We start from the raw sequence: 19174 nt of genomic DNA on the forward strand, positions 1-19174 counted from the left end.
GGTCCATCTTGATGCAATCGATATATCCACTCCGTCCATTAATTTTGTATTTTTTTATAGGGAATGAACCCAACATCTAGGCAAATCGAAGGTTTAATTGTACCACACCATCGATCAATGGATTAATCTCTACTTTTTCCTACCGTGTGGTCCACTTGTTCTTTCGATCTACTTTCTTTTTTGGGTTCTTGCCCTAAAATACTCTTAAAAAATGGACAGACGTATTAGATGGAGTACACACATTTTAATGGGCCTCGTAGAGTCCCTTATGAGGTATCCAAGGTTGCATGTATGTCTGGCGGAGTTAGCTTTTGGCTACGGTTTTGAAGCTCTAGCTACGGTTTTAAGCCGTAGCAAATGAGCTACGGTTTATAGTCGTAGCAAAAGGTAAGAATAGTCCGTAGCCTTTAGTTGTTTTTTTTGTAGTGAATAATGTGATGAGAAGTGGTCTCAGCTGCCATGCTTGCAGTTCTTCTACAAACAGAAGGAACATTCATATCAAACAGCACTGAGTAGATTGTCTCTTTCAGTTGTCTTCTAGATGCCTTAGCAGATTCAGTATCTGAAGAAAATGAAAAAATAATAATAATAATAAATTGATGGACTGTCTTCTAGATGCCTTAGCAGATTCAGTTGTCTTCAGTCCATTACTATTGCCCCTATCAAGGAGAGATGATACCATTACCAGTTAAACTTCTGATTCCCACTGGGACACTATGCTAACTACACTTTGGGCATAACTTCCTCAATTGGGTCGGGACCACATTCTCCTTTTTTTTTCCTTTTTTTTTCTTTTTTTTGCACATAAATAACTAACTTTGCATATGCATTCCATGTTAGCACTAATGCCATTAAGATCTTTTTCAATCAAGTGCAGATTTGAGAACTTGATTATGCTCTCGTACCAATAGAAGACTTTATTTATGTCAGATCTCTCCAAATTAGTAGCACTCCACACTTGCTTTGAAACAACATTTATAATTATAGAGATGATATCCTGTCAGCTGAACGAAGCAAATGGAGCACAACAACAATAGCAGCAAAAAAAAAAAAAGGTCCATGTACCCTGAGAGTGTCCAATTCAGGCCCTCCTAAGGCATCATAGTAGTGATCTATTGGTAAAACATCAATTTCAGCAGTCTGTGTACTGTTAACCTCTGCTTCTCATTTTTTTGGAATTGTATAATCATAAAGCAATGGAAATAATGTGAAATTAGATGATATTTTTTTTTGGAATTGTACCTTCTGATCACGCATAGGCTGCAGATGAAACACAGTCCAGAACTTCTTACCTGCATCAGTTCAAACAACTTAGAAGCACTTTACAGAAGAAATGGTAAAGAAAAAAAAAAATCAAAGAAGACCAATGATTTCAATGTCCATCTTATGCATTTGAACCAAAATCCCATTCTTTCAAGCATAGAGAGGGAGAGAAGAAATCTAAAATTGACATCTTATTATATTAGAGCAAACACAAAACGTAAGTTCATAATATAATGGATATAGACTAGAAACAGTGCACTAAAATGTTTTTGGGATCAATATCCATAAAGGTCATTGAACAAGAATTTGTTCAACCTAGCAATCATTGGTAAACGCAAAAAATTGTCCTACTGTTCAGCCTACCCTCAATAGAACATTTCACGGATATGGGCACTATCTCATTTTTCACAACAGAGGAATCCTGATCATCAGATATGGGCACTATCTCATTTTTCATTTCAGCATAAGCTACCATGCGATACTTGGAATTTCTCCATCATTACAATTTTCACTGCCCATAAATTTAAAAAGAAAAAAAAAAGTCATCTGTCAGGTCTTGAGTAAGGGGAGTCAAGTGTTAGTTTTGCACCATTTATAAAATGGTGGTGAGACTTTAGACATACACATGGCATGCTTGTATGGCAATCCAGACCATCCAAATCTATGGATGGAGCACAAGTGCATAATAAAAAATCTTCACTGAGAAGATAACATTAACCATCAGATTTGTCCTTCCAAATTTGGACCATTTACTTTTATTTTTAACCATCTATCCATATGATATCCTTTAATTGGATGGTTAGGATTGCTTGATCAGTGTGATTTAGAAATGTCTGATTTTAGAAATGCTCCATCAACAATGAGATCCACAATCTGGATGGTGTGTATAGCTGTAAATCAATCTGATATGTAAGGTGGATGAGTCACTGCCAATTTTTAAATGGTGCCAAAATAATTTAAAAAAAAAAAAAAAACAAATAGCTGCAATAGCTCTATTGAATTTACCATTTTATCCTAGAAAGTGAATTGTCTATCAGTGGAAGGAGAGTAATAAATATGAATTCCCTTTCTATTTTCAAATCAGGTGGAGAAGGAAAATGAAAAAAAAAAGTTGGGAGAGAAAAGTACAGAAAGAGAAGAGGGGAGTCTAACAACATAGAAAATCTGCTACACAAGAAAGAAATGCATCCACAACAGTCCTTGAAAATTCTGATTCAAGCTAAATTGTTGGATGTAGCTCGATGAGGCTGTTACCTGGCTCTGGTTTCTGAACTCCTCTGTTTCTCATTGCCTCTCTCACCCTTGTCACTTTGTTCCATTGGCTAGCACTTGCAAACATGTTCGCTAGAAGAACATAATCCCCACTTTGAAAGAAGCGAATCCAACCATCTGCAGATCAAACTATGTATGAAAAAGTTGGACATAGCAAAAACTTTCGAGGAAAGAAATCAGAAAAGAAAACAAATAGAAGAGAACTGATGTAGTGTACAAACCTCAACTGTTTGAGAGCTAATGTTGACTTTTCACATCTATATAAAGGGTGGGAAAATTTTCAAGGAAATTGTTGATGATGGTGCTTAGAAATTTCTCATGTAGGTGTTCTATTAGGCGTTAATTGTTTGACTTCTTTGGTTAGTCAGAAAGAACCCAGGCAGGTTCATTGCAACTCTCCACCATACAGTCGATTGCAACCTGTAAGATGATATAAGTTCATATCCACCTCAATACAACAAAAATGGCCTTGTGGCTAGACATGAACAATCAACCAAACCATATACAAGAATTCTAGGACATAACAGTGCATTCATATATATTTACAGATTTTAATGCATGGATTGTGACATCTTTGGAAGAATAATAGATAATGAAGCTGTTAAAGCTGAGGTCTTTGCATGGAGAAAGCACAATGATAGATAATGAACCTGTAACAGAAATGGTTTTTGTGGCACATTTTGCAGATGAGCATTAGCACATCCAACTATTAATATTTTTCTAGATGCACCAAACAGCTCAAATCCAGTGAATGTGCACCAGCTGATGCATACTCAATTTCATTCTCATTCTGGAATACATCTAAACATGCGTTAAAATACAATACATAAATGCAGGGGAGAGTAATGGGATATTAACATACAATACACAAATGCAAGTGAGTAATGGTGCATTTTACTAGATTACAAGCAAAATGTCAAAATCTGCTTATAGTACTTATAGCTAGTTCAGATCCAAAATCTTCTTTTGTGGAAACAAATTCTATCCATGATACAAGACCACAACAATTTGCAGATGATTTCAGCAAAGATTGAAATTCCTCTAGAATAAACAGATATCATGGAACCATGATAAAATCTCAACAGCAAAAAAAAAGAGGGGCAGTTTCAGTACTAACAATGACCTTTGTTCTGTCAACATTGGATCCCATGCCCCTTTGACCACACACAGGGACACGTAAGCTCATGTATATTATTTCTTTTGATCAATAGTAAGCTCACATAAATCAATTCAACCAAATTGGCTAAGAAGGAAACAACAATAAGCCTTCCAATGCGCAAAATTACCCAACGCCAAATGGCATGAAAATACTCCTAGAGAGTAGAAAAATATTTTTTTTTCATTTTCAGCAACATTAAGCCTTCCAAAAAACCACTCAATACTAAATGGCAAGTAACCATCAAACATCCAAATTTACAGAAACTAGTGGATACAGAGCTGGTTCAGCCCCTTATGCAATTAGAGAAGGTTCAAAATGGCCAGATTTCCACATCAAGCATCAGTTGCATACATATGATACAGAAGGACAAAAGCATCACCTTCAACATGACTGTCAAACAAGTTTCCTCACCAAAAATTCAAATCACAAACCATCATGGCATGTGTCCAATTTTGGTTTAATTTTCATTTTTCTCTTTAATTTTGGTTCTTTCTGTTTTCTGGTTTTAGTGTTTTGATTGTTGGATAAGGAGGTGTGGGTCATAAATCCTTTCACAATTGAATGCATCAATTACATGTGCAAGAATGCACCAATTACAATAAGAAGTGTGTGAGTAGGATTCTAATTACTACCATCCCTACATGTATGCAAGATCCAATTTATCTAGTGGTTGCCACCGTGTATGTGCTGCGGCTAGAAAAATCAGGTTGGTTCTTTTTTTGAGATGAGCCACGTATGTATGGTAAGAATGGAAACCAAGTCAACTGGCAATCCAAATTTGATGCCCATGCATGGCCCAACTGGGAACCAGACATACCTGATGAAAGGCCTGGATTTACATTGAATATAAATGCTGCCAGACATAAGAAGAGATCTCTGCAAAGACATGTACATAAGATAGATGGTCACCAAGGATATCTAATAGGCCTGTTGAACATATATAACAAGCATTTTATTTTGGTTACATCTCACCTTGGGTGTGGGCAACACTGTCATACCAATGTAAGAAGCATTAATTAGATTCAACTTTTCATGTAGAAATAAGCTTTCTTACTTGTTCATAGATGCTTCTATCCTTAGTGTTGGCATTCACCAGCTATCGTTGCTTCTCATTTAAGGCATTCTAAGTGTCCGGTTCCTGTATGATGATGATATATCAACACTTGAACAACTTGGTGAGTTAGTTCAATATTAGATACATATTAGAGAAACAGGAACAGATACTGATTGTAACTTTGCAACAGAAAATGATGGTTAACATTAAGTAGATAAACCAGATGCAATTGATAACTATTATAGTTTCATTCATACAACCTAGATCACACATTGTTCCTAATATCCAAGCTCCATTCGAAATAAAATCTTTGAAACAATCAGTGTAATGACAGAAAGAATAAACAGAATTTATAATAGAAGCAAAGGAAATAAGAACTACCAAAGGATAGAGCAAAATTCCTGCATATGAATAGAGAGGAACATCCATGAAAGAGAAAAACTAAGGACATAGCACTCCAGGAAAAGGAAAACAAACAAAGTGTGGAAAATTATTGTTCTTACAAGTTTCCTACTGAGCATTGGGTTATATCAGGCCTGGTAAAATTGTTGTAAGATAAGTCCGTGCAAGACAGCATCATGAAATGCTATGTTTATGCCTTTTCAGGAGTGGAAAAAATAATAACCCAGTAGGAATCTGAAAGGCCTAAAGTAATCTCACAAGAGAGTTTAACAAAACATTAATATGCATGGAAAAAGAAGCCATCAAATATACAGATCCTGTTGCCAGTGAAATGTAATTTGAGATTTACTGAGTAATACAAGTAATGGTTGCTACCTCGGACCCAAGAGGGTATGACCCCAGTCAGCATGTTGCTAGTAAGATACCTACATTAAAAACAATATATATCATGAGACGGATTTCTAATTTGCGACAAAAATATCACTAAAGCATTATTGAGGGTCCAAAAATTACAGAAGGATTGTCCATTTTCCTGAAGTATCTAGCAAGAGAATCAGTGAAATTTTGGTAATGAATGTCTATTTTCTTACATATAATCTAGCGCTGAGAGTCTTGAAAAGCTGCTTGGAATTTCTCCTGTCAAATTGTTAAAGGTAAGTTATCTACAAGAGAAAATTATCATTAGAAAAAAACTGGGGAAGATTCTCTCTCAAATGAATTTGTAAGTTACATGTATTCAATGCGTGTTCTCATCCATAGCAGGCCATGAGATTGAAGACTGTAGTATATTGTAAAGAACATGGAATGCACAAAAGGATTTTCCTTGTCCAGTAGCATGATGGATTAGCCAGTACACAGCAAAATAAACATAGAAATGAAAGTGAAAGGCCAAATCACCATGAATTTGTCGTTGAATCACTTCAGTTTTGCACTTCCCTTCCTAATTTAACTTCTTTCAAACCATGAAACAGTTGGCTGGACAGTGGTCGTGATTTGCATGTCAACTCATGGAGCTGAATCTTCAACTTTCATTTTATGTTTTCATCACTTAATTTAGAGTTGACCATCCAAACTTAAGAATATTGTGCATCTAACAATGCCTAGTCAGCACTCAATGGCATAAGAAAAGAAATATATAAAGGCCATGTATAAAAGATTTGTCCAAAGTAACTTACAAGGATTTCAGATTTGTCATTGTCCCAATATATTGTGGGATTATGTCAGAAATCAAGCAATTTCTTAGTACCCTGCAGTATATGAGCAAGACAGACACTTCATGAACAAAAGAAGTAATGAACAATGATATATTTATGCCATCAGGGGTATATCCATTCAACTCACAATTTCTGCATTTTGGTCATATCCCCCAATGCAGGGACAGGCATGCTTGATCCATTCAAATCAGATATCCTCCTGAAAATCAAAATATATTGTATTCAATAAAGTAATTCATTTCATACCACTTCCAAGGCTGGGTATGAATCCAAGAAAATTCCAAGTAATAAAGCAGCAAGAAAAGAACATGGAATGTGCCCTCACAGTTCAGTTAGATTCACCAAGAAAGAGATGTTGGAAGGAATAGGTCCCGTCATAGATGTGCCTTGCATATGCCTGCAGTGGTTTAGAATCACGGTTCATATAGATGTTCTCATATAGAAGCAAGAAGCAATTTACATTGAAAACATATCAAATAAAGTTCTTACAGCCTCTTGAGTCGTGTCCAGTTCCCGATGAAATCAGGGATCTTACAGAAATAATATGAATGGAGTTTTATAATTTATAATTTCTAAATGGAAAAGACAACCCCAATGACTAGTGAAGAATTGATATACAAGTCCGTCAAGTTTCTCAAGTTGCCGAAGGTAATAGGTATTTCTCCTATCAAGTTATTCGAACAAGTAAGGGTGCACCAGTAATATATTGGATTATGTTAGGAAAAAAGTTTTTTTTTTTTTTTAAAAACACCTATTGTTTATTATCACCATAGGCTGTATGCCAATCACTACCAACTAATCATGATCAGATGGTGGTGATAAGTGAGGCCCACACCTGCTACGCGGTGTGGACCCAGCGGGGCATTCCACTCCTTAAAATGGTCGTGGAGTCCTCTCAACACCACATATTGACCGTCAACTGATAGTGTTGAATAGCATAAACACTTCGCAATTGGTTGACCCTCAGCCATTCTGTTCACCAATGTAACCTAACAATGGCCAACGTATATTTAAACATTAATCACATTTTCTGTTTAATTAGGACATAGGAGGCAACCAGAACTAATAAATAAATAAATAACATTTAAATTTTAGAGATTCTCAATTCAGGTCACAAATCTTAGCAGCTGCTCAAATGTAATAAAGATAAGGGTGACACTATTTGCACCTGCCCTGATTGATAATGGCAACCTTCTTTCAACATTGGTGATACAACAGCACAAATTTGTACTCCTGAATTACCAAAAGTAGAAAGAAAAGATGCTAATGGAAAATATCAATCAAGATGAGTAAAGATATGAATTCCCTGAAAGATAACTATGAAATGAGAATTATGTCACTATTTGAAAAATAAAAAAAATAAAAATTGCAGTGGCAAAACAGAGAATCTTACAATCTCTCCAAGCTACGCAAATTACCAAGCTCTGGAGGAAGAGGTCCTTCGACCTCGTTAACTTCAATGACTCTGCAAACTCACAAATTGCATGAATAATAGTAGCTAAACGCAATTTCATCTGCCTAATCAAATGAAAGTTGTGAATCACATACAGTGACTTGAGTGTCATGATGTTTCCTAGCTCCTTTGGAATTGTTCCAGAAATGTGATTTCCCAAAAGCGACCTGCAATGTTCAAACAATTTTTCGGGTATGTCCCTCAGAGGGTGAGAGAGGAAGAGAGGGTTTTGTAGATTAGTTATAGAAGATTCCAGATGCAATTATGGAAGAGGACTTACAAATCGGTGAGAGGAAGGGAAGCCCATGCTGCAGGGATCGATCCATTGAGATAGTTGCGAGAAAGATCGCTGTTGGACAAAAGCAGAAATTATGATCTAAGACCCCGATATTTGCTACGAGGCAAAATAAAAGTGAGAGAGAGAGAGAGAGAGAGAGAGAGAGAGAGAGAGAGTGAAATACCTCTCTTTGGGCGCGGCTCTGTTTTGAGCGCGCGCCCAAATTTGGGAGACGGATTGGCTACTGGTGGTGGGTGCTCTGTGGGCCCCACCATGATGTATGTGTGTCATCCATTCTGTTCATCTATTTTTAGAGATCATTTTAGGGCTTCATAAAAAAATTGATAGGTATATAAGTCTCAGGTGGACCACACCACAGGAAATCAATAATGATTGGATATCCACTATTAAAATCCTCCTAAGGCCCACTGTATTGTTTATTTGAAATCTAATATGTTGATTAGGTCATAAAGACCCGGATGAAGGCAAACAATAAATATCAGCTTGATCTAAAACTTTTATGGCCCCTATAACGTTTTTAATGGTCAACGTTCATCCAACACTTTTTCTTGTAATGTGGTCCACTTGAGATTTAGATATACCTCATTTTTTCTCTTATATCATAAAATGATCTATAAAAATAGATGGACGGCATGGATTAAATACATACATCATGGTGGGGCCCACAGAGTACCAACCACAAGCCAATAGATAATGTCAGGGGGGAGTGGCCAATTTGTTCCCTTATTTGTGGTGTTGTTCATTTAATTAATATTTGGATATGAATCATTTTTTAAATAGTTCTCTAAAATGATCTTGAAAAATGGAGGAACAGTGTAGGTTAATCCCAAATTTTCGATAAATCTAAAACTCAAGTGGACCATGCGACACAAAATAGTGTGGAATAATGATTTCCACTGTTGATACCTTCCTTGGGCGCATAATAATATTTATTTGACATCCCTCATGTTTATAATATCAAAAAGATATGAATGAAGAGAAAACACAATAAGATATGAATTGTTGTGCGCTAACTACGATAACAGTGTAAAATCTACTTCGTCCATCATTTTCTCCGAACCATGATAGAATGAGATTTAAAAAATGAGATAGATCCATTGTCCAAGTGGGCCATACTATGGGGAAACAGTGAGAACAAATACATTAACCATTGCAATCTTCCCGAGGATCACCATGATGTTTTATTATAAAATATTTTAAAATTTTTATACATATAGATGAGCATGTTAGAGAAAGTATGTTTTTTTAGGATTTCCTAAAGGTTTTTAATCATTGGCTGTAGATGAGCATGTTAAGAGATAAAAGCTTTTCACCAATAGGTTTTATGCCAAATCTCTACTATGTAAAACTAGAGAGAAGACCTGATCTTGTCAGGTCCAAGTCCTTTTAGATCCGGATCTTATTTTTGAAGACCTGGACCTAAATCCAATTGGCTTTGTGCACTTATCGAATCATTGGATCTAAGCTTTTAAGTCGGGTTTGAGATGGATAAGATTATTCTGTATACGAAACTCAAGTGGGTCATACCATCTAAAACCATAACTATGTGAAGACATTCTAAAAAATATAAAAGCACTTGGTGGGGCCCACATGAGTTTTGGATGCAGGTGAAACTTGGTCTAACCCCTCATCCAAGTGGGACACACATAATGCATGGGTTAGATATGTGAATCACATTTAGGCAGGCCCAATATATGATTATGAATGTTTTAAGGAAACTCTTCTCCACTACATTTAGGTGAGTTACTCGTTACCCTTATCAGAGTAAACTCTGTGGGGTCCACCATTATTTATTTATTTTATCCACTCCGTTCATCCATGTTAACCGATAATGAAGTAGATCCAGATCTCAAATAAGAAACATTATTTGATTGAACGCCGGGATTAAAAATTTCTCATGGCCCATAAAAGTTTTGGATCAAGCTGATATTTGTTTTCCCCTTTGTACAGGTCTGTATGATCGTGATCAACGTGTTTGATTTCAAATAAACATTACAGTTAGCACATGAGGTTTTTAATGGTACTCTATGTGCACTACAGGTGCTAACCTAACTAAAGCTCATTATCAATACTCCTATTAGATAATCTGAACCAATAAGTATGATGAATACATTACCATTGGGCTAGGGACCAATTTTCAGCCCAATCTGATCTTTGATTAATGAGATCCATCCTAAACAAATCCAAACGGCCTCAAACTAATCTTGGGCAGATCAGATGATCAACGGCAAGATTTTTTATTTTTTTTTCATCTAGTAATTGCATCACTTGGAATACCACTTCTCTGTGAAATTTCAGGTTGATCGGACCCATAACAAGTAGGATCCGGTCTAAAAAAGGCCGACGGTGAGGTCACTAAACAAACCGTGTAATGTTCATAGATTGGGCATCCAACCCCCACAGTGTCCAATGTTACCCCAATATTGTTCTATCAACTCACATGGCTTGGCCAATCCTATGACTACACAATTAATCAAATAATTTACCTCAATAATTGTCACACCCCGAAAATCAACACCGATTAAAGAGAATCCGTTCCCGAGTTCCCGGGTGTGAACCAAATGAAAATACATGTGTGACCTCATTCAGATTCATATTCACTCTATACATGAATAATCAGAGTGACGCATTTTAACTTAACATATTTAAAGCAAGGTAAAGATAATTAAAATTTATAAATAAATAGCTAATAGTCAAAGTACAATTCCAATAGTAGTGATTGCCCAAAATAGGGATTATACAAGCCACAAAGATAATATAACAAAATTAACATATATAACACGCCCAATCAAAGAATCTAACATATACATGCATAAAATTTAAATAAAAATAAGGTCTTCCAGTTTCGTCCAACACTCCCAATTCATCACAATGTAAATGCAAGCCTATCCAAGTCTATCCATCGGAAACCTCGATAGAACCTACATCAACAACGTCGCCTAGTTAGTATTTTAAATTAAACACTATCCTAGGTGGGAGTGAGTAGCCAACTCAGTGGTTCCATTAGTTCTAAGTTACACATGTTATCGACACAATTAATGCATATAATGATAAACAGGTAAACAATCACTTATAATTAATACTCTTGTTAAATGCATGTATGACATTATGACATGATGCATGCCCTTATAATCTAGAACTCTCACAAGAAACTTCAATTCCTATTTCGTAAATACCAACATTCCTTCACAAGCGACGTCATCGCCCAATCACAACATCTTATCTAATGCAATGCAATTAATGCGTATGTTAGCCGAGTAGTTATTAAATTACATTCATCTAGCATATTGGAGAAGTTAGAGTACCACCATTTTATTATGGTCTCAACCGGATCACAAGGCTTGGGGAGGTCGTAGCGACTCCTCACTTATGTCCCTTGATCCGTGGGTTCATAAACCAAAAGACGATTCCCCAACTAATGTGGGACTAATACTGGCCCGACTAACTAGCTCGACTAATCTCAAAGGACCTAGATGACACAGCTTGGATGACAAAGGGTTAGTCATCTCATCGATATGGTGGACCATTTTATTATAGTCTTAACCGGATCACAAGGCTCGGGGCGGTCATAGCGGCTCCTCACCTGTGTCCCTTGATCCTTGAGTTCCTAACCCAAGAGACAATTCCCCAACTAATGTGGGACTAACACTGGCCCAACTAACTAGCCCGACCGATCTCAAAGGACCTAGATGACACAACTTGGATGATAAAGGGTTAGTCATCTCATCGACATGGTGGAGGACGACCGCAAGCAATGCAAGAGTTCTCACTCAAATGTAATTATGATACGGTTGCAACATCCATTCCATTTTATATAGTAAGCTCGTAGCCTTCATGATTTGTCATTGGTCACTACGGGGAGGCTCGTCACCCTAGCATAGGCTGACTGCTTGGATATAGTGTCACACACCATCATGCCTGGTTCGGTCGAGGAGGAACTCTCCACAAGACAAATGGGGGAGGTCGGTAGCCCAAAAAAATTCCTCGTCCCGTTGCTCATCGCTGCCCATTCAAGTTAAACCATCGGCTACTTTATTCGCCTCCCTGAAGGCATGGGTGAAAGTAATCAAGACGCTTCCCTGAACGTATTCTATCCTCTTCTTCATCCAATAGAAAACGCTCCACGGGACATTATTGGACTTGGATAAGAGGCCCACAATCGCTTTCGAGTCACTTTCCACTTCAATTCTGTTTAGGCCTTAGGCCACACAAAGGTTCAATCCGTCGACCACCGCCTTAGCTAGCCTCTGCCTGAAAGTTGGATAGGACGCCATAGCCTCTAGAGAAAGTGAAGATTAGATTACCTTTCTGGTCACGACAAATACCCCCGTCACCAGATGGACTTGGGTTCCCTCGAGAGGATCCGTCGACGTTAACTTTCGCATAACCCTCCTTCGGCCTTTTCCATTTGATAATTAAAAAGGGGGAAGAGATGGAATGGGGAAGTTAGATCTCTAGGTCTCTGAATGCTTCAACTAAGAGGGTGTCCCTGGGAGTGTGGGAGGAGGTCGAGATTGTGAACATCCATCTTTGAGTCGTTTCAATCGTTTGGCCTGCTTTGATATGAGATTCTTCAAATCTCTTACCATTCCTGGATGACCAGATTTCCCAGATGATAAGCGTCGGGGCCAACCCCCTGAGGAGCCCAATACTTGTACTTGCACTAGCTAGGTTCCACTATTGCACAGCTCGACCTACTATTGATTGACCAGCTAAGAAGGAGACAGAGAGGATGGAGGAGAAGTAGGACCAGACGTTGTTTGGTAACTCGCCTCAAGCAAAAAGGTTATCATGCGACTCCTCATTGTGATTGCCCTCCATCACACAACAGGAGTAGCAGGAAGCAATGATCGCTGCTCTTTTCTTGACATTAGTATCTACTGGGATAGCCCCATCGAGAATTTTCCAAACAAAGATTGCATTTTTTAGGGCAAGCTGGCATGCCACACCCATTTAGCCCAATGCCTACAGCAGCCTGGAGTGCGCACTTCTTTCCAGGCAGATCTGACCGTAAACTTTCCAGATGATTCTTTGGTCCAGATGAAGAGGTCTTCACCTAGCTGGGTTGAAATATTCCCCCCTTTGGATGTGTTGAATGATGTGGGCGGAAGGAGAGGGGAAATAGAAACATTTGGCAGGGGACTAAGGGGACCGATCACGTTTTGTACCCTTAGCTGCTGAAGATCCAACAAGATTTCCCCCTGAATGATATTGCACAGGACTCCAAGCCCGAACCAATTAGACATCCAGAAATTGCAGTCACCTTCCCCCAACAGTAGCCGCATGTTGCTCTCAACCAGATTCGAGAGTCGCTTGATTTCTTTCCAGCAGGAGGAGCCTGCTTGGCTGACAGGGAGGTGGGGGAGATTGTTATGTAGGTTGTACTTAGCGCGCATGAAGTTGGCCTACGAGCTGTTTTTATAACCGAAGAGGGTCGTCCATGTCATCTTCATTTTGAAGGCCTTCATGACATCTCATAGAAGTTTGATTCCCAAATTGCCTTATTGTTTTCGGGTAACAATCCTTTTCCAGCTAACCCATGGCAGTTTTTCTTTCCTTTTGTCCATCCCCAAAAAAAGTTTAAGAATCTCTTTTCAATGGTATCTAACGTGTCTTTTGACACTACCGTCGCCGCTAGAGAGTGGATTGAGACGCTGCAGAGAACATGCTTGATGAGGATTAATTTTCCTACTTGGTTAAGGAATTGCCTCTTCCAACCAGAAATTTGGTTTAGAATTTTCTCATGTAAAGGTTGATAGAGTGCTCACCTTTGTCTGTCTCTAGATAGGGGAGAGGAATTTGCTCTAGAAATCCATGTTCGCCTCTCAACTGCTCTTGTACGTGATTCCGTCATATTAGATGGAAGAAGTAATCTGGTTTTTCTTTTGTTGATCTTCAAGCTTGAAAAAGCTAGGAACTTGTTCAGGAAGCTGAACATCACATTGAGGGAGCTACTTCCTCCATTTGTGAAGATGATAGTGTCGTCCCCGAAGAGGAGGTGGGGTATTCGAATACCTCTTGTGGTCTTGTAGGGAGTGCAGTCGCCCCTCTCTACCATTTTGAAAATGCCTATGCTAAGAGCTTCCATCAAGATGATGACAAGGCTTGGGGAAATTAGATCTCCCTGACGCAGTCCCCGCTCAAATTTGAAGAACCCACAGGCCTCTCCGTTGAAAAGAACGGAGAACCAAACCCCCAACCAGCATTTCTAAACCAAATTGATCCATTGGTAACTGAATCCAAACTGTTGTAACACTGATTTCAGAAAAGCCCAGTCCACCCTGTCGTACGCCTTCTCAAAGTCGATTTTCATGATGTTGTTACTCTCCCGAACCTTTTTGTTAATTTCATGAAGAAGTTCCTGAGCCAATGCGATGCTTTCCGAAATAGACCTGCCTTGGACAAAGGTCAATTGCTCCCTAGAAATTAGCTTAGGCAACAAGAGGTTGAGCCTAACTGCAATCAATTTAGAGAAGAGTTTGTATATGCATTATAGAGACTTATAAGATGAAACTCAAAAATCTTTTTTAGAGTAGAGTTTTTCGGGATTAGGCAAATAAGGGAAGCAGAGAAGGCTCAAGCGATCGTACCACCATTGAAGAGAAACATGACTGCGTTCAGCAAGTCTTGGCCCACTATCTCCCAACTGGAGGAAAAGAATGTCCCTGAGAATTCATCTGGACTTAGGGCGCCATCTACCAGAATGTCTGCCACTGCTCTTTTGACTTCTTCAATCGTAGTCTCTACTAGAAGAGCAGAGTTGTCTTCTGGTGACACTGCTTCAGGAATGGGGCTGATGAAGTCTCCAAGAGGGTCAATGGTTTCAGTTGAGAAGAGTTTAGAGAAGAATAGGATCACCTCTTCTTTCATTTCTGCTTGATCTGTTATGCGATCTCCATTTTGGGACTCTATTTCGCTGATGAAGGCTTTCCTTCTCTTTTCATTTGCTATGGAGTGAAAGTATTTTGTATTTTTGTCGCCTTCTTGAATCCACTTGTTCCTAGCCCTCTGCTTCCAAAAAATTTCCTCCATAATTTCGAGACACCTCAATAACTCTTTAGCTTCAGATAGCCTTTCCAAGGTCTAGCCTTGAGGATGAGAAATTGATTCTTCTTCTACTAGGTTCATGGATTCTTCTACTTGTTTGATGTTGCTGAAGATGTTGCCAAATACATCCTTGTTCCAGGCCTTCAGAACTGCATTAGTTTTCTTCATCTTATAAAGTAAGGAAATCATGGGGTTCCTATCGAGGTCTATTATCTAAGCTGATGAGACCACTCGGTTGAATTCCTCTTGAAGCGTCCACATCCATTGGAAGCGGAAGGGGTGAGGGGTTGATGGAGTAGGATTTGGAAATGTTAAAAGGAGGGGAGAGTGGTCTGAATGAATCCTGGGGAGGTGACGCACCTGGAACTTGGGGAAGGTCTTCATCCATTCCACTAAAAACAAAAAGGGCCCTATCAAGTCTGGCCCACTTTTGGTTCCTTCTTGCTTGATTGTTGCACCAGGTGAAGGAACTCCTAATGAATCCTACATCAATCAGGCTAGCTTGGTTGATTGCTTCTACGAAATCATAGGAGCTTTGATTGGTAAGGAAACTCCCCTCAATTCTTTCATTCTGGCTGACCACTATGTTGAAACCTCTGCATGCAATCCAAGGCTCAGTCCCTGTGTTAGCTATCCCTACAAGATCAGCCCATAATTCTCTCCTACGCACCAAGGAGCATTTTGCGTATATAATAGAGAAAATCAGCTTTGGACCACTTCCTTGCATATCTACTCTGAAGGTAAGCATCTGGTCTGACGTTTGAGGTCAACAGGCGTGGATTGGTTGTTGAAAACCCATATTTTCCCTCCTGAAGCTGCATTCGAGAAGGATGAACATAATCCTAGTTTGAGCCCTGTTTGGATTCTTTTCGAGTTTGGTAGCATTAGTTCCAGGATCGCCACCAATGCAATCCTATTCTTATTGATTTGTCTCTTGATAGACATAATGGTGGGAGCATTACCCACACCTCGAGCATTCCAAATTAGGATGCTATCCATCGGACAGATTTCTGGAGTATACAGCCCTTTTGTTTGATATTTTCTTCCTAGCTATCTGCCGGTTTGGTTGGCTGAGGGGCCACCATGCATGCTGCCATGTGGGTTTTACCTGTGGTATCTGTGACCTGCTTTTGAGTTGTTGGAGGAGGGGGGTACTGTTCTGGAGGAGCTTCATTGTTCCCGTTCATGTCCAAGGCCTTATAGTGGTCCGCAGTTGGTGCTTTGAATATGTGGGTAATACATTGATCTGAATTTGCTGCTCTGAATCTAAGGGGACATAACCAATCTCTTCTTCCTGCCTATCTTCTGCTGTTTGCAGGTCTGCCTCCTTTTCCTCAGCTGCTTCCTTTTCCTTGTCTGAGAAAAAGGAAGTCAGGTCTACTAGGAGATGGACTGCTTCCATGGGAGATCCTCCTCTGTCCATGTGGGAGGATTTTAGGGGGTCATTAACTTCTTTCACTTGAGGGAAGTAGGTGATTCTATGTAATTCTCTTTCCTTCCTTGGCCTAGCTCCCTCTAAAAGGGACTGGAATCTCTTGTTGGAAAATCTTGCTGGAGAGGTGTCGCGCCCAGTTTGTCTGTCAATCTTGATTCTTTGTGTGACTGCTGGAGAGGAGTTGGATGGTTCTCTTGAGATGAAGGCTTTGTTGAATGGGATGTGGATGCTTCCAAAACAGGTGGAGAAGGGACCGACGATCTGAATTCTTGATCATCTATGTGTTTATGATGGATGTTGTTTGAGGCTTTTCCACATACATGTGACATAACTGCTATAGGTTCCCTTGTTCTTTTGTCTCCCAAGTCGACATTCTGTTGGACATTTTTTCGAACAGTTATGGGGTCGATTCTAGGTGGACCCTTAGCTTTGAGAGAAGGGGGTCTGCCCATTTCTTATATGGAATTTCTCCCTTTCCCATGTATGGAAGTTCAATGGTCCCGAGCTAGCCACTCATTCTTTGAACATCTTGTATTTTCTTTTATATCTATTCATACAGAAGGCATAGGGTGTAACCCATCATTAGAGGAGGAGCTCTACTCTCTGAATATCACCTGATATTATTTACATACTAAGCGAGTGACTGAATAGGCAATCGATCTCATTCAATCTTGGTCATATAATATGTACCTGCCTATCTCGGTACTTGGGGTCATAGTTGTTCGGTTTGAATTGAATGGCAAATTCAATTATGTTATGCCCGCACTTGTTACATGACAAAAACTACAAATCGATCCACAACAGGTTTTTGGCACCCATGATAAGACAAAAAAAATTTACTTAGCCATAAAAAAATATTCAGTTTGCAATGACCGTGCATAACCAAAACAGGTTTTTCAACAGAGAGATCGTAACCGAGTAAAACATTTCTCCACATTTTAGAAACAAAATCCGTCCATCCAGTACCTCCCATTCATGATTATATTAGATTTCTCAACAAATCTAAAGTTGAATGGTTTATATCATACCCGTATATATAGTATAGACGATCCAACGATATAGAAATCTCATATGAATATGATGATGAGGATCACTGCCACTGTCTGGGTCGTTCTACACTACAAAAAGCAACCATCATAAGTTAGCAATCTAGACACAGTTAAAAACTGGGGGAGAGAAATTCCAGTAATTCAACAGATATTAAGGCGAGATATTGCGCACACTCACGCTGGGACTGCGAATAGGTAAACAACAGAAACGATCACCATAGAGGCTACGAATCTTGTCCGTCGTCCATTGAGTGGCCCACTTACACCCTTCCTCAACCGGCTTCCCAATCTTGACCGTCAATTGGGTGGCCCACTCACACCCTTGCATATCCAACATGACCCAGATGATCGGTGCGAAGAAGATCCATACGATCCAGCTGAACTTGGGGATCAGAGCATTCAATGACACTGTAATGGCCAGTACTCCAAGAACCAAAACAACGAGGATGAGAATTCTGGCCATCGGAGGCTGGAATCTACCAGCTATCATCATCATCCACATCCACGATGTGAAGTAGAAGGCTACCACGCCGATCATGACAATAAAGTAGAAAGACATGGGATGGTGATGGAATAAAATGGTCAGGACATTGTTTCCATCATCACCGTTGATTGGAATGTTGATGCTCAAGAGAAACGCGATGATCATCCATTCCATAGCGATGATAGCAATGATCATTTCCGACGAAGGTTGTGGAATGTTCAGATGTGTGGGGTTTCCTTGGATTCCTGATGGCCATGGATCATGGACGCCACCATTTTCAATATCTTGACGAGAGTTTCCTTGCTGCAAACATCAAACTTTCAATTATTGGTTTGCGATGAAACATCAATAACACTAAGTTAGGTAAAAGAATTGAGTGGACAAGATTTGACCTCATGAGGGAGAAATTGGGCCATGAATTAGAGAGATTTGATAATAATAATAAAAATAATAATAATAAATTAATTAATTAATTAAAGAACGAACGATAGCAGATAGGATTTTTTTATAGAGGAGACTAGATTTTGACACGGTTGATGAGATTGTTTCTTGCTCTCGAAGTTTACTCTCTCTCTCTCTGGACTTTGTTGAAGGAATCTTCCTTTTTTGTGCAGTGTTACTACGAAACCACTAGCAAAAGTATTCAGCATCTCAAAAAGGTCATTTCGCGGTAGCCGATTGGCTTGTGTACTTTAGACCAGCAATATAGCTGCTATATTTAAGTCAGTAAGTTCTGTAGGTCTGATCACGAGGTATGCATTATATCCAAGCCTTTCATTCATTTGGCGAGCTAGTCTTAAGGCTTGAGACGAAAAATAAGATAGATTTAACTATCAATTGGACCACACTGCAAAAAGCTGTGGGGGATTGAATGTCTACCATTGAAACCCTTTTTGGGTTACAGACGTTTTGGATCAATATGGAATTTGTGTTTCCTTGTCATTCAGGTCTTTTTGACCTTGACCTTATGAACAGATTCGATGGAAAATAAACATTATAATGGGCCCTGTGAATTTTTTAACAGTGAAAATCATTATCTGTGCT

The 19174-nt window shown here is 39.0% G+C and overlaps 2 protein-coding genes and 2 long non-coding RNA genes across 4 annotated transcripts; all 4 read right to left on the minus strand.

Annotated features, from left to right (window-relative positions):
* Positions 1–5271: 5271 nt before the first annotated feature.
* Positions 5272–6740, minus strand: LOC131257364 (uncharacterized). The gene is made up of 6 exons (XR_009177340.1): positions 6690–6740; positions 6492–6563; positions 6326–6397; positions 5741–5812; positions 5510–5575; positions 5272–5393 (listed from the first exon to the last, which is right to left on the minus strand). It is a non-coding gene; the product is annotated as an uncharacterized LOC131257364 (long non-coding RNA).
* Positions 6741–7691: 951 nt separating this feature from the next.
* On the minus strand, positions 7692–8234 carry LOC131257365 (uncharacterized). Its single transcript, XR_009177341.1, has 3 exons — positions 8098–8234; positions 7913–7984; positions 7692–7829 (listed from the first exon to the last, which is right to left on the minus strand). It is a non-coding gene; the product is annotated as an uncharacterized LOC131257365 (long non-coding RNA).
* Positions 8235–14323: 6089 nt separating this feature from the next.
* Positions 14324–15330, minus strand: LOC131217364 (uncharacterized). The gene is made up of 3 exons (XM_058212279.1): positions 15235–15330; positions 14706–15123; positions 14324–14571 (listed from the first exon to the last, which is right to left on the minus strand). Exons 1-3 carry the CDS (start codon positions 15328–15330, stop codon positions 14324–14326), a joined length of 762 nt encoding a protein of 253 aa, XP_058068262.1.
* A 1378-nt stretch (positions 15331–16708) lies between these two features.
* Positions 16709–18581, minus strand: LOC131257367 (uncharacterized). Its single transcript, XM_058258256.1, has 3 exons — positions 18523–18581; positions 17825–18433; positions 16709–17715 (listed from the first exon to the last, which is right to left on the minus strand). Exons 1-3 carry the CDS (start codon positions 18544–18546, stop codon positions 17665–17667), a joined length of 684 nt encoding a protein of 227 aa, XP_058114239.1. The 5' UTR covers positions 18547–18581; the 3' UTR covers positions 16709–17664.
* Positions 18582–19174: the final 593 nt, after the last annotated feature.

The sequence above is a fragment of the Magnolia sinica genome, chromosome 10 (assembly GCF_029962835.1).
Source record: "Magnolia sinica isolate HGM2019 chromosome 10, MsV1, whole genome shotgun sequence".
In the NCBI taxonomy this organism is placed as follows: domain Eukaryota; kingdom Viridiplantae; phylum Streptophyta; class Magnoliopsida; order Magnoliales; family Magnoliaceae; genus Magnolia; species Magnolia sinica.